Genomic DNA, 15284 nt, shown 5'->3' with positions numbered 1-15284 from the left:
AGCTCCCTGCCTGTGGCCCGGGAAAGCAATTGAGGACAGCCCAAAGCTTTGGGACCCTGCACCCACGTGGGAGACCCAGAAGAGGCTCCTGGCTTTGGATGGGCATAGCATCGGCCGTTGCGCTCACTTGGGGAGTGAATAATCAGATGGAAGATCTTCCTCTCTGTCCTATCTGTATATCCACCTTTCCAATAAAAAAAAATAATAAAAATAAATCTTTAAAAAAAAGAAAGAAAAACATGATTGAAGGTGGAATCTATGTGGTCTGCTTACCATTTATATATATTGGAAAGGCACAACTACAGAGAGGAGGAGAGAGAGTTTCCATCTTCTGGTTCATTCCCCAGTGGCAACCATGGCCAGAGCTGGATCAGTCTGAAGCAGCAAGGAGCTTCTTCAGGGTCTCCCACATGGGTACAGGGGCCCAGAGACTCGGGCCATCTTATACTGCCTTTTCTGCTCATTAACAGAGAGCTGGGTTAAGAGAGGAACAGCTTCTAGTTGAACAGATTCCCATATGGAATGCTGGCACTAGAGATTGCAGTTTTACCCACTATACCTCAGTGCCAGACCTGATATACTTTCCTTTAAAAACCCTACTGACCATCATTTGCAGGCCATGAGCTGTGGCTGTGTCTGTTGTCACTTGAAACCCAAGCTGAAACCTTTGTGACTCAAGTCCTGCCACACACTCAGTAGACACCTGAGTACCTTTTCTTCATGATTTTTAAGTTGGAAGGGAGGAGTTAGATTTTTGTTAAATAAAGTACAATGTGATTATAAAAGAAATAAAGACATAATTTAATCTTACATTAACATACATATATCTAGTTCCAATGTCAAATAATGAAAGATTGTGACTGCCCTTGAGACAAACCCTACAGTGTCCTTCAAATGGGAGCTTGTGTTCTAAGCTTTTCCCATGTCTGTCTTAGCTCTGACTTCTAAGTGCTACACTGGTACAACCAAGAATCAGACTGTGGCTTAAACACATACATTTCTTTTGTTAGGGGGTTGGATGTTCAGATGGGAGTGCCAACAGGATCTGGCTTTCTGATTTATAGCAGCCTTTATGTTCCTGTGTCCACTCATGGTGGAAAAAGAGGAAGACACAGATTCTCTAAAGACTCTGATCCCATCCATGAAGATTCCACCTTTGTCATTCAAAAGTCACATCTCCAAATACTATCACATTGAAGGTTAGGATTTTGACATGAATTTGGTGACACATATTCTATGTATAACAGTACTGCCCTAGTGTTGCCACATTTATTGGGGTGTGTGTGTATATGTATGTGTGTGAAGGCAAGGCAATGGGAAGAAGATGAGATATTTCGTCCTTTGGTTCAGTCCCCAATTGGCCACAAAGCCAGAAACCCTAACTCCTTCCAAGTCTTCAACATGAGTAGCGAGGCCTCACATACATGGACAATTATCCTCTACTTTCCCAGGCACATTAGCATGGGCCCTATTGGATGCAGAGCAGCCAGAACTCAACCAGCACTCCAGCATGTGATGCCAGTGTCATGAATGGTGACCTAAGCAGCTGTACCACAATGCCTTCCCCATGCCCTTATTTGAACTGGGTAGTAGAATTCGATTGTCTTCTTATTTTGAATCTGTTTGTAGCACCATATTTAGCATGAGGTGTGGGGGATTCAGCTTCATTGCTGCATGTGGCTGGAATGTGCTTCATATAGTGGATCTGTACCTCCATTCTTTTATGCATACTGCCAGGCATTGTGTTGCCTCCTGCTAGCAATTCCTTTTAACAGTGCTGCTATGAGTACTCATAATGAGCAGAGTATAGCTCGGATAATGCCAGACTCTTTTCCTAAAAGGTAGAGCAAGCATCAGTGGATAGGAAATCGTGTTGGTCTCTATCTCTGCCAGGATTTAATACTCTCACAGTTTCTCATTCTCTTCAGGTCTGTGTCTAGATAGTACATCCCCCATTCTTTGTCCTTTTTACATCCACATACATAGGTCAGCTGCCAACATAATTTCTTCTAGCTCATCTCCTGTAACAGACCCTGCTTCTCCACTCAGTGTATACTTAAATGTAGAGAAGATGCTGGTAATTATCACTATTTTATACTTTATACCAGCTGTTTTAAAAGTTGGGGTTATTTTTAAGTTGGATCTGAATAAAAGAGTAAATGAAACAAGATCAACAACAAAAGTTACCAAAAAGTTGATGCTTGTTCTGATTGTCCCTTTGTGTAGTTTTACAGTGTTGCTTTCAGCTATGTAGCAAAATAAACCATTGTCGCAAACAATGTCAGTAAATTGAACTTCCTCCTGAAAGGTTAGGGAAAATGGAAGTTTGTACTGAAGTATGAGAGCCATTCGGAGCTGTTAAGGATTTGATGATAGAATTGCAAGTGCTTCCTCCTAACAACAGCCTTAAATTTCAGTTCCCTTGGCACTAACTAGTCTGCACGCAGATGGAGTGTTTGAGTAAATAAAGAACATGAAACGTTTTAGCTGCTCCAAGTCAGGCCCTTACTTTAGCAGTGAAAGGCATTAGTGACATTAAGTGACAAGCACTGCAGTTTTCCATTAGAAAATACTGAAATGGGATTGCTTTCCACTCTAAGTAAGAAGTTGGAGTCTGTAAGCAGTTAGCAAATGCTTCCAATCCAAAAGCAGTAACTAAGTAATGTTAATAGCAGTATGCACTCCAGAATTCTATAGACTTGATAACTTTCTTTTATAAAAGCTAATCTTTACAGGTTTATGGCAAATAACCTTAAAAAAAAGAAAGCTTCATAAGAGCAGAAATTTACTCAACAATTACTAAATAATTTAGTGTTTGATTCACAGAAGTACTTACTTGATGTGCTGTTTCTGGAAGAAATGTGGTTGGAATTTCAAATGAAATGGCTTATAATTTGGTCTTTTTCATTACCTGCTTGGCATATTCATTTCTTTTTATCTGAAGCTTTCTAGACATGACAGCTTGTCTGTTAAAAGTTAACATTCTAATTTTTTGTGAATTGTAGCTTTTCAGATTTCCCACTGTGGATTTCTTTTTTCTTTTCTACTTTTTTGATTTGTACTTTTACCTTCGAGGCTGTTAAGTTGTGAATGTGACCCAGTAATGAATGGAGAGAATGAGTGAGTGAATGAGTGAGTCTACATTCACTAATACTCTATGTTTAAGTGAGAAGAATTGTGTTCCATGTAACCTTTGAGGGGATGAATGCAGAATGATAAAATAATAATTAACTTTGCTGAACCATGTAAGGAAATTGGGATCTCTGTGTATGTACATTGCATCTGGGGATTTTGGCCTACAAAAGATAGAGTTTGATCCAGCCAAAACCCAAAGCAGAACCTTTGGAAAGCTTCCTTTCCATCTGACTTCATCTCATGTCTCCCTACTTGAACATACTGTCTAATGCTTACAGTAAAAGCCTACCTGTTAGATTCCTCCATGATATTCTGTTAGTCTACCATAAAGTATTTGATTCTTGGCTAGCCCTGATTCTGCTGCGAATTTTATGATTTGCTGTACTAGGAGGGAAATTTTATTTCATTAATGTTAGTAAGACAAGTGAAAAAAGAAAACTGAACACAGTGGAAGTAGGCTCTGATTTAGCCTTTGGTCAGCCAAAAGCATGCCTTGGAGTATGTTCATAGAACATCCAGGATTGATGGATGTGATTTTTGTAAGGAGAAGAAGCAGTGTGTTCCATTATACTCGAACAGGGGCCAGCTGGGAAGAGTGTGATAACAAGACTCTATAGAAGCATGAGGGCCAGGAAGAGGAAGGAAGTGTCTTCTGGTATGGTGTAAGTGGCAATTATCCAGGAATCGTGATGAAATCAAGAAAATCCTCAGACAGGCTCATGTCTAACAACAGCTTCATGATACTGACAGCCTTTAGACTGTCCTCTTTGATCAGTGGAGCTAATGCTTTTCAAATGCCTTCCAAAACTCTCTGGAAGGTTTAGCAAACAAAGCAGATGGTCATGATTATATGACTGTGGTAGCTTACTTCAGCAACTTGGAGTACACTAGTGCCACAGCTCCTTTATTTTTTCCCAAACCTGCCTTGTTATAATAGAGAGCCTCTACTTGAGGACCCACCCCTCCTCCACCCAGATTCCTGAGAGCCCAGAAAGAGTGCACTCCCGTGCGAGACCTGGGATCTGAATGTTCACCCAGTCTTTTGCTGCACCATCGTCTGTGATCTGGCTGCTGCCTGGCAGGACGGACCCTCACTGTTGCTGTGACAGTCTCGCTCCCCCCCCCCCAATAAACACTCAGACCTCAGCCATTTTCTTTTAATTCATATTTCTTTGCTCAATCATGGCTCCCAGAACAAACCTCTGAGCTAAGATTTGGCTAGGAATGACAGAGCAAGTAACATCAACTCCATATAGCATGTCAGAATATCATTGTAAGCTTGGATTTTCTGTTTCCAAAAGGGTAATTTACATCAGGGGACTTGTTCTCCGCTGTGAGGGTACCTCACAGGCAGATCTTGCTAACCCAGGAATCAATACAGACCAGGTCCTAGGATTCTAGTTTCTTCTCTCCTAGAGAACTGATTCCTAATAGTATCTTCTACCCAGTCCCTGTAACCAGTTCTATAGGGGTAGTTTAGTTAAGCCATGTAACATCAAAAACAGTAAAACAGTATATAATGGTTTTTAGATGCTCAAAGAAAGCTAGTGTCTCTGAATTAAAATGCCATATCCCATTCCCTATTATCAGCTTGTCTATTTGTTTCATAGATACTTTTACATTTTTTTAAATTTATTTCAGAGATACAGCAAGAGAGGATGAGGGCAGCCAGAACCCATCTACTAGTTCAGTTCCCAAATGCCCACAGTGGCCAGGACCAGGAACTCAGTCCAGGTCTCCCACACAAAGGACAGGAAGCCAACCACTTGAACCATCACCTCTGCTCTGAGGATCTGCATTAGCAGGATGCTGGAGTCAGGAGTCTAAGCCAGGAATTGAACCCACATCATTCATTATGCACTGGGGCTTTGGGACATTATAAATGCTAAGCTAAATGTCAACCCTATTTTTGTAGACTTTTAGACTCAGAATTACAATCTTTACTGGTCTTCTGGTTTAGGCTTTTCATTGTTCAGGCATGGAGGCAGCCCATAGTTAAGACAATATGTTCAGATTTACACAATGGATCAGTACCAGAGCAGACCCCAAAACTCCTAACCCTTGGTCTCCTCCTCTTTCCACTGGATAACCCCTTCTAAATCTCCTAGTGAGTGAAGCACACTCTCTGTGTCCTGGGACATCAGTTGTTCCATCTAGTTTTGAGTGTCGCCTGCTGTGTGTAAGCTGTTACGATTTTTTGAAGAAAAAATGAACAGATTTCTGTAGGCAAGTTGAAGAAACTGAATATGATCAAAGAAAGAGTAATGACCAAAACTAAGAATGAGGAAATAAATCAGAATTGAGATTCCAAATGGAGGACAATCCTAAAAATCCTACAAAGAAACCAAGATAATTAAAAAGACAATAGAGACTGTCTTTCTGCCAGATATCTAGCAGATAATACAGAATTCAGCAGCAATTTCTTAGGCATAAACAGAAGCCCATGACCTTCATCTTCTTCATGACAGAGAGTCATTAGAAGTGAATTGTGTCATTTAAAATGCTATTCCAGCTGCATTTAACAATGATTTTAGATAATGAACCTCACGGATATTTTGTCTTTTATTGGAGTGCCGAAGAACCATAATTTTTTCTCACAGAAACATTTTTGTAATTATGTCTGACAAACCATTTACAGCCACGATTAGACTGTAGTGCTAGCAATGCTGTAAGTTATTGTTTCTAATCTACTTAGACTAGTTGCAGTACAAAGAATAAATCTAGGAATTTTGCTTCCAGTTAAGGTGGAATAGCAGGCATCATCTTCTACCTGAAGCAACTATAAAAAGAAATAAAATGTATGAAATGAGGGGGTGTTTAGATGCTGTATACAAGACAACAAAGGACAGCAATCTCTTGGAAATAGAAAGCAAGTCCAGCCCAGCATCCTGCTCTGAGAGTTCCCCAGGCCCTGGCACACGCAGTAAGGGCAAGGAAGAGCTGGCTGAGGAATTGAGGAGACAGAGCTGAGAGACTAGAATGGTGACAATGGCCAGAGTTCAGAAAGCAGAAACACACAGAGAGTCCTGCAGTGTCTTCCTGATTGGCGCATGTATGTGGAGAAACCACCTAGAACACCTAGAGGGAACATAGAGCTCACAGAACACTGGGCCTGACACCTGTTCCTGCCAGCCATCTTTCAAGGAACACTGGGGAAAGTACTCAGAAGTGTTTGTGCATCCGTCATGAGGAAGAATGAACCCCAGACAAAGTGCTATTTTCCCATACAACCAGGCTCAAAAGCAAAATCTTAAATGGTCTGGCACCCACACAGGATGCCAGGATGTTCGTGTCCCAGCTGCTCCCCTTTTTTTTTTTTTTCCATTTCAGCTGCTCCACTTCTGATGCAGCTCTCTGTTAAAGGCCTGGGAATAGCAGAGAAAGATTGTCCATGTGCTTAGGCATAATTTTTAGACATAATTTTTTAAAAGGCAGCAGAGAAAAAAAGAAGACGTTCTACATGGAATGTAGTAAGGGTAACAGGTTTTTCACTAGAACCAATGCAGTAGAAAAGACAGTGGGATGACTTCCAAAGTACTGAAAAGAAAAAAATAAAAATTGGAGTAGAATCTATAACCCACAAAGGTAACTTTCAAAAATGAAGATTGCAGTATCTTTTTCAGAGAAACATAAGCTCTTCATCTACTGATCGCTCTAAAGTGAAAGAAAAAGGAAGAGAATCATGACATAAATCCTAAAGCAATCAATAAGATAAAGCAACATGCAAATAAAAGGTAAAATTGAATCATAAAAAATACTGCATTAGTACCAGAGGCCTCAAAGTGAGGGAAAGAAGAGGGAAGATGGGACTAACAGAAAGTAGCAAAATGGCAGAGTCATTGTCAACAGGCTAAGCAACAGAAACTACAAGTCGGAGATTGTCAGATTTTTAAAAACTGGAACAAACCCCAAGTAGATGCAGCCTGTAAGAAAATACGCATTTTTAGATGTTAAACTCGTGTTTAAAAGCACACCTATTTACAGGATACCATGCAATGTTTTGGAACATGTGCATTGGAAATATTTAGAGAGGTTACGTCTATCTCCTGAAACATTTATCATTTCTTTATGGGGAAAGCATTCAAAAATCTGGTTTTCAAGCTTTTTTTAATAGAAAAACATGCAGTGCACTGCTGTTTTTCTCTGTCACCCTACTGTGCAATGCAACCACAGAATGTCTTCACTACTGAGTCTTAGCACCTGTTCATCAGCCTTTCCCCATTCTTCCCTTTCCTCTGCCCCTGTTAATTACCATTATACTTTCAGCTTTCCTGAGATCAGTTTTTTAGATTTCATATGTGAGTGAAGACATGCAGTGCTTGTCTTTCTGTGCCTGATGTGTTTCACTGAGCATAAAGATCTCCAGAAGTAGTACATTTTAAATATAAAGTCACAGTTGAGCTAAAAGGATAGGAATAAGAAAAGCTGGAGTGGCAATATTAATACCAAACTAAATAGGGAGGTATGTTTCTAGGAATTAAAAGGTGACTTAATAGTTTAAAAAAAAAAAAGGAATGAATGTTGTAAGAGAAAATAGAAATCCTAAATAGCAATGCATCTAAGAGAAGTATTTCAAACTGCATGAATCAAAAACTGATAGAGGGCCCGGCGGCGTGGCCTAGCTAAAGTCCTCGCCTTGAACGTGCCGGGATCCCAAATGGGCGCCGGTTCTAATCCCAGCAGCTCCACTTCCCATCCAGCTCCCTGCTTGTGGCCTGGGAAAGCAGTCAAGGACAGCCCAAAGCCTTGGGACCCTGCACTCATGTGGGAGACCCGGAAGGAAGTTCCTGGCTCCTGGCTTCAGATCGGCATAGCATCGGTCGTTGCACTCACTTGCGGAGTGAATCATTGGACAGATCTTCCTCTCTGTCTCTCCTCCTCTCTGTATATCTGACTTTACAATAAATAAATAAATCTTTTTTAAAAAACTGATAGAACTATAGACAAATGTGCAGTAATTGAAATTTCAATGCAACTTCTCAATACTTAGTAGAACCTGTATACAGGAAATCAGAAAAGAAGTGAAAGACTTGGACAAGAATCTTCATACAGCTTAACCTAATTGACATTTACGTAACACAGCAGCCAACAACAGAACACATACATTCTTATAAAGTGTATTTACCAAGATAGACTGTATTCTGAGACATAAAACATGAATCAGTGGATTTAAAAGGATTAAAGTCAATCAGAGGGGCTGGCATTGTGGCATAGCAAGTTAAGCCTCCACCTGTGGTACTGGGATCCCATATGGTTGCCAGTTCAAGCCCCAGCTGCTCCACTTCTGGTCCAGCTCCCTAATAATGCATCTGAGAAAGCAGTGGATGGTGGTCCAGTTACTTGGGCACCTACGATCATGCGGGAGATCTTGAAGCTCCTGCTACTAGCTTTGGCCTGGCTACCCTGCTATTTCAGTCATTTTTGGAGTGAACGAGCAGATGGAAGGTGGCTGTGTGTGTGTGTGTGTGTGTATGTGTGTAAGTGTAAAATTCTGCCTTTCAAATAAAATAAACCTTTTTAAAAACATTAATAAATTGAACCCAACAAGGCATAACAAGGCAGATATGTCCTGACCAAACGGAATTTGTCCTAGAATGCAACATTGGTTCAACATTGCAAAATCAAACCTATTACTCATATTAACAAACTAAATGAGAAGATTGATTAGCTCAAGAAAATGAACTTGACAAAATTCAACATCTGTGCCTGATTTAAAAAAAAAAAAAAGCCAAACTCCCAACAATGGGATGTCACCTCCTCATCTCAGGAGGGCCTCTGTGAACAGCCGTGGCTGGCATCACACGAGGTGCTGCAGGCTGTGGTTTCCCTCGTGTCAGCGAGGCGTGGACCTTTGCTCTTAGCACCTCTCTTCAAAACTGGACTAGAGGTTCTGGGCAACACCTTTTCAGGCAAGGAAAAAGATATCATCATCCGGTTGGAAAAGATATACAATGTCTTTATTTACAGATGACATGATCTTTTAGGTAAGAAATTCTGTAGACCCTTCCAGAAAATAAGGCTATCAGGATTGATAAGTAAGCTAATCAAGGTTTTTGGAAACATAAATACATATATAAGCAATGAAAAGTCAGAAATCAGAATTAAAACATGATATTGCTTACAAGTGACACTTGAGTCCAAACTGAAAAAGATATGCAAAATCTATATACTGCCATAGAACATAACTGGAAAGATTATCATAAATAAGTAAAGAAAGATACTACATTCATGGCTCAAAATATTCAGCATTGTTTCTATAGCAATTCTTTCCCAGTTGATCCGTAATATCAGTGCAATCCTAGTGAAAATCCCAGCAGTCTGTTTTGTGGAAATTGGCAAACTAATTCTAAAATATCTTTGGATGGGTTGGGTGTTGTGGTGTAGCAGTCAAACTGCTGCTTAGGCAATGTTTATACCATTTCAAAGTACTTGGTTACTCCATTTCCAATCCAGCTTCTTGCTGATTTGCAACCTGTGAAGGCAGCAGGTGATGGCTGAAGTACTTGGGCCTCTGCTACCCACATTGGAGACCCGGCTGGAGTTCCAGGTCTTGGCTTCCTCTTGGGCCAGCACTGGCTATCACAGGCACTTGAGGACTAAACTAGTGGATGGGAGGTTATGATGCTGTCTCTCTCTTTTCAAATAAAAAAACTATATGGAAATTCAAAGGAAAGGAGTGATTGAAAAAGAGCCAATCAAGAGATTGTGATAAAATGGCATAAAGGTAGACAAGTAGATATGTGTGAAATACAGAGACCATAAGTAGAGTCACAGATGTATAAAAGAGTGATTTTCAATAAAGGTGCAAAAAGAATTTGGTAATTTGTGTGGAAACAATTGGATAGCCCAAAAAAAGCCTCAGTCCAGACCTTGTTATATATACAAAAAGAACAAACTAAAAATGATTGTATACCTGAAAAATTAAAATCTAATAAAAAATAATTTTGTGTACTTGGTTTAGGCAGCTTTCTTTAAATGTGACAATAAGAGCACAATCCATAAAAGAAAAATTGATAATGTGGACTTTGTCAAATGAAAACTTTTTTCTCTTGGAAAAAGAATGAAAAGATGAGTGAGAATGAAAAGGTATGCTGGGCCCAGTGTGATGGCTCAATAGCTAAATCCTCAGCTTGCAAGCACTGGGATCCCATGTGGATGCCAGTTCATGTCCCAGCTGCTCCACTTCCCATCCAGCTCCCTGCATATGGCCTGGCAAAGCAGTAGAGGATGGCCTAAAGACTTGGAAACCTGTACCTGCGTGGGAGTCATGAAGGAAGCTCCTGGTTCCTGGCTTCTCTGTCAGGACCTGCTCCAGGCATTGCTGCCATTTGGGAAATGAATTAGTGGGTGGAAGATTTTTCTCTCTGTCTCTCCTTTCTGTAAATCTGGTCTCCCTATCTAATAAAAATGAATTTTAATAAAAAGCTGAAGAATATTGGGGAGATTTTAATCAATATCTGATACAGCATTCTTGTTCAGAACAGATGAAGCACTGTCACAATTTATTCAGAACACAATCCAATGAAAAATGGGCCAGAGACAAGCATCTGGTTCAGTGGTTAAGATGTCAGTTAGAATGCAAGTGTCTCACATCCAAGTGCCTAGCTTGAGTTCTCCATCACAGCTCCTGCTGATGCCTGGGAGGCAACAGTTATAGCTTAAACAGTTGGGTTTCCATACTGTCTTGAGAGACCTGGATTTCATTCTCAGCTCCTGGTTTCAACTTTGGCTCCTAGGTGTACTTGGGGAGCGAACCAGAAGATTGGGTATTGTTTGCACATTATTTGCCTCTCTCTCTCTCTCTCTCTCTCTCTCTCTCTCTCTCTCTCTTTCTCTCTCTTTCTCTCTCTGTGTGTATGTCTTCCTCACTCCCTTCCTCCCTCCCTCCTTCTCTCTTTCTCTTATATAGTATACATAAAGTCTAAAGAAAATAACCAGATGGCAAATAAACACATTAAAATGCTCAGTATTTGTGGTGTAGCAGGTAATGCTGATGCCAGCATCACCAGCACCCATATCAAAAGGCTGGCTGTTTCACTTTCATTCTAGCACCCTGCTAATATGCCTAGAAAAGCAGCGGTAGATGACCCACATGAGAGACCCAGAAGAAGCCCCAGACTCCCAACTTCAGACTAGCTCAACTCTGGTCATTGTAGCCATCTGGGGAGTGAAGCAGCAGATGGAAGGTTTTTCTCTCTCTGTTTCTCTCCCTGTGTCTCTGTAATTCTGCTTTTCAAAGAAAGATAAAACTTGAGAGAGAGAAAGTGATTAAAAAATACTCAATATCTTGAGTCATTAGAATAACTTAAAATCACACAGACATACCATAGTGTACCTACTAGTATGGCAAAAATTAGAAAGATTGACCATACCAAATATTGGCAAAGAAACAAGGAAACTGGAATTTTTATATGCTACCAATGAAAATGTAGAAGTGATGCAATCATTTGAGAAGGCAGTGGTGGTTTCTTTAGAAGTTAAGCATACATTTACCGTATGACCCAGCCATTGTGCTTAAAACAAATAAGAGCGTATGTTCATTCAAAGGCATAGACATCTATGTTTGTAGCAGCTTTATTTGTAGTAACCAGAAACCAGCAACAACGCAATATTCATCAGTAGATTAATATTAGAAATCATATCCATACAATGTGACTCAGCAACAAAGAAACAAACTTTTAATACGTACAAGTTATGCTAAGTAAAAGGGAGATCTCAAAGAGTATATATTAAATGATTCCATTTGTCTATAAAACTATCAAATACCAACTACCACATTTCAGAAAGCTGATCTCTTATAGTGGCAAGGTGGAGAGAAGTAGGAGGAACTGTTAAAAGATGTAGTGAAACTTAGGGGAAAGATGGATGTGGTGACTGCCTTAGTGTGATAATTTCACAGTTGCCAAAGCATCAAGTGTACAGTATAAATATGTCTACTTTAATGTGTGATGGAGCTGGTTTAAAAAGTAGTTAAAAATATAAGTCTAGAGGACAAAAGGACTCAGTACTGGAATTTATATTAATAGTAACTATTATTGGGACCTGTGCAGTACTCAACACTAATCCTCTGCCCTACAGCTCCGGCATCCCATCTGGGATGTCCCGGCTGCTCTACTGCCCATCCAGCTCCCTGCCTGTGGCCTGAGAGGACAGTGGAGGATGGCCCAAAGCCGTGGGACCCTGTGCCTGCATGGGAGAACTGTAAGAAGCTCCTGGTTCCTGGCATCAGATTGGCCAAGCTCCAGTCATTGTGGCTACCTGGGGAGTGAACAAGCAGACAGAAGATATTTCTCTCTGTCTCTCTTTGTGTGTGCATATCTGCCTTTCCAATAAAGAAATTTTAAATATAGTAATCATTATTGGTAAAGCATGTTATTTAAATTAAACATATACACCTAATTTAAAAATACCTCAACGGATACTTTATAGAGCTAAGAACCCTTCTGTAGGGACCAGATTGTGCTGTAGTAGGTTAAGCCACAGCCTGCCTGGCTAACATCCCATATAAGCAGCAATTGGAGACAGGCATCTCCTCTTCAAATCTTGCTAATGTACCAGGGAAGGCAGCAGAACATGGCTCAAGTGCTTGGGCCTCTGCCACTGACATGAGAGACCTGGGTGGAGTTCCAGGCTATTGACTTTGGTCTGGTCTAATCCCACCTGTTGCATCACTTGGGGAGTGAGTCACTGGACAGAAGACTCTCATCCTTCTCCTTTCCTCCTTCCTTCCATCCCTTCTCCTCACCCCTCTCACCCCACTATTCCCCCACTCTGTCTCTTCCCCATTGCCCCTTTCTCTCCTTCCCCCCATTTTCCCTCCCTCTCTTCTCTGCCTCTTGGTAACTCTGCCTCCTTTTAAATAAGTTTTTTTTAAAAAAGAACCCTTTTGTAAAACGAATTCTTCACTCTGGATACGTACATAAAAAATCTCTAAGATTTTTAAATTGTATTTTAAAGGTAGATTTACAGTGAGGAGAGATGGGGGGTGGGGAAGGCAGGGACTTCCATCCAGTGGTTCACTCCCCAAATGACTACAACAGCCAGAGCTGAGCCAATCCAGAGCCAGGAGCTTCCTCTGGGTCTCCCATGTAGGTGCAAGAACCTAAGGACTTTGAACCAACCGCTGCAGCTTTACAGGTCAGAAGCAGGGAGCAGGATCAAAGAGGGAACAGAGAGGGAGCAGGACATGAACTGACATCCATATGGGACACCAACACTACAGAGAGAAGATTAGAATGCTACACCACTCCACCAGCCCCGAATATATATCTTTCTTTATGGCTCCTATTGAGATGTTTTATATCCTATTAAAGAAGATGCATACACATCATGATTCCTATGATAATGCACAATTCTGAATATTTTTAAAAGCCAAGCAACAATATGTTAGCCTTGCTTTGTCTTGAAGTAGCAGCAGGCAGTTACAGTAGCTGTCTGTATCAGACTCTAATGTTCATACAGTTCGCTTGTTAAATTATGTATTGTGAGATTTTTACTCCACTCGGCCTCCTAGCCAAGTTTCTACTTAAGAACTGACGTGTACTCTGTCAAGACAGTCTCTCAAATGCTTCAAAATGATTCATTTCCTCAGCACAAATCTCAATTAGCACTTGAATTGGCCCTCTATATGTGAGAGTTCCTTTGCAGCCTTCTAAGAAAATCAGAACTACTGAAAGTACGGACCATTGTATATGTTTTATATATTCCATTTAAAAAGAAAAATCTGGCTTTGCTACCTGCTACTGGAGAGAAGACTAGAGTAAATGGAGAGGGTGCAACTTAGTCCTAGAACTTGACCTGCCAGCTGTGTCTGGCTTGGTTTTCCAGGTATGTGCTCACCAGGCCTGGATGTGCCGATTGGCAGTTGCCCTCCTTTCTGCAGGCTCATGGCCCCTGGGACCCTGGTGTTCTCTTACATGCTCCATCTGACTTGGTCACAGTGTTGACTTAACCTTGCTTTCTTTCAGGGTGTGAACGGCATGTCTGTGGATGAGAAGCCTGACTCCCCCATGTATGTGTACGAGTCCACAGTCCACTGCACCAACATCCTCCTCGGCCTCAATGACCAGCGCAAAAAGGATATTCTCTGTGACGTGACTTTGATCGTGGAAAGGAAGGAGTTCCGTGCCCACCGGGCCGTGCTGGCCGCGTGCAGTGAATACTTCTGGCAGGCACTGGTTGGACAGACGAAAAATGACTTGGTCGTCAGCTTGCCCGAGGAGGTACTGTGTTTGGTTTTATTGGTGTGGTCATTCAAAGGGGGTTAACTGACACTCGGAGTGACTGACAGCCAGAAGGCATGCCTGGTACACGGCCCTGCTCAGAGGCTCATGTCCAGGTGCCTACTCGCTAGCTTTGTGACCTGGCCACTGGGATGCACTTGAAGTCTTAGAGGCAAAAACATGAAAAAGAGCCTGTTTCTTTAAGGAGACCAAGCCCCACCTGGGGCCCAGGCACTCATCATTTCTCATTGTCTTACATTCAGGTTTTGAGTGGTTCACTCCTAGATATGGGACCTGAAATAACCACTCTGAGTTCTCTCTTGCAGATGGTTTAGGGATGGCTAGATTTCCCTTGAGAGTGAAAGAATGAGAGCATTCACAGCAAACTTTCTTGCTTGGGGAAAAAAAGTTGTGAGTCGTTTTCACTGTTAATATAGGCAAATTCTAAGAAATGTAAGCTTGCTTTTCTTGCCATTGTTGAAAATCCCCCATTTGGGTTTCTTGATTCCTTCTGTGAAACCTGTCACTTCTATGTTTTGGGAATGCCAGAAGCTGGGCCTGCTTTATGTACACATGACCTTCAACTGAATAGAGGGACTTCACAAGGGCAAGCCTTTAAACCAGTCACCCTTTGAACTGTGACTACAATTCCTCTTCCCTGTCTCCAGCCTTCCCTTCTTTCTCATGGCACACAAAGTGATGCTGAGCCACCTGGGGTGCCATGTTCTGGGCAGAACCATCACCTGTGTGACCCTAGGGCCTCTTCCAACAGCTATGCAGTTGTGTACTATACAACTGCTTAGGCTTTGAGAACAGAGTCCCAGGGTTGTGAGCATTCTCATTGAGCAGCTCTTGGCAGCAATCCTAAGAGAAACCATCATCTAGATACAAGGCGCCGGTGCTTACAACTAGCCCTCAGTCCCAGGG

General features: G+C 41.4%; 1 protein-coding gene across 5 annotated transcripts in view; it reads left to right on the top strand.

The window, feature by feature from the left end:
* BACH2 (BTB domain and CNC homolog 2) overlaps positions 1-15284 on the top strand; it is a 370073-nt gene that overhangs the window by 262691 nt on the left and 92098 nt on the right. For all 5 annotated transcript variants that reach the window (XM_040983783.1, XM_040983784.1, XM_040983782.1 and 2 more), the window contains one exon: positions 14103-14357. In XM_040983783.1, coding sequence (XP_040839717.1) covers positions 14115-14357 — 243 coding nt within the window. In that variant the 5' untranslated portion in view covers positions 14103-14114. The remainder of the gene's footprint in view (positions 1-14102; positions 14358-15284) is intronic.

This window comes from Ochotona curzoniae, unplaced genomic scaffold (genome assembly GCF_017591425.1).
Source record: "Ochotona curzoniae isolate NIBS_2020 unplaced genomic scaffold, NIBS_Ocur_1.0 contig_3819, whole genome shotgun sequence".
In the NCBI taxonomy this organism is placed as follows: Eukaryota; Metazoa; Chordata; class Mammalia; order Lagomorpha; family Ochotonidae; genus Ochotona; species Ochotona curzoniae.
Note: the sequence above shows the minus strand (reverse complement) of the source record. Positions and strands in the feature narration are given on the sequence as shown.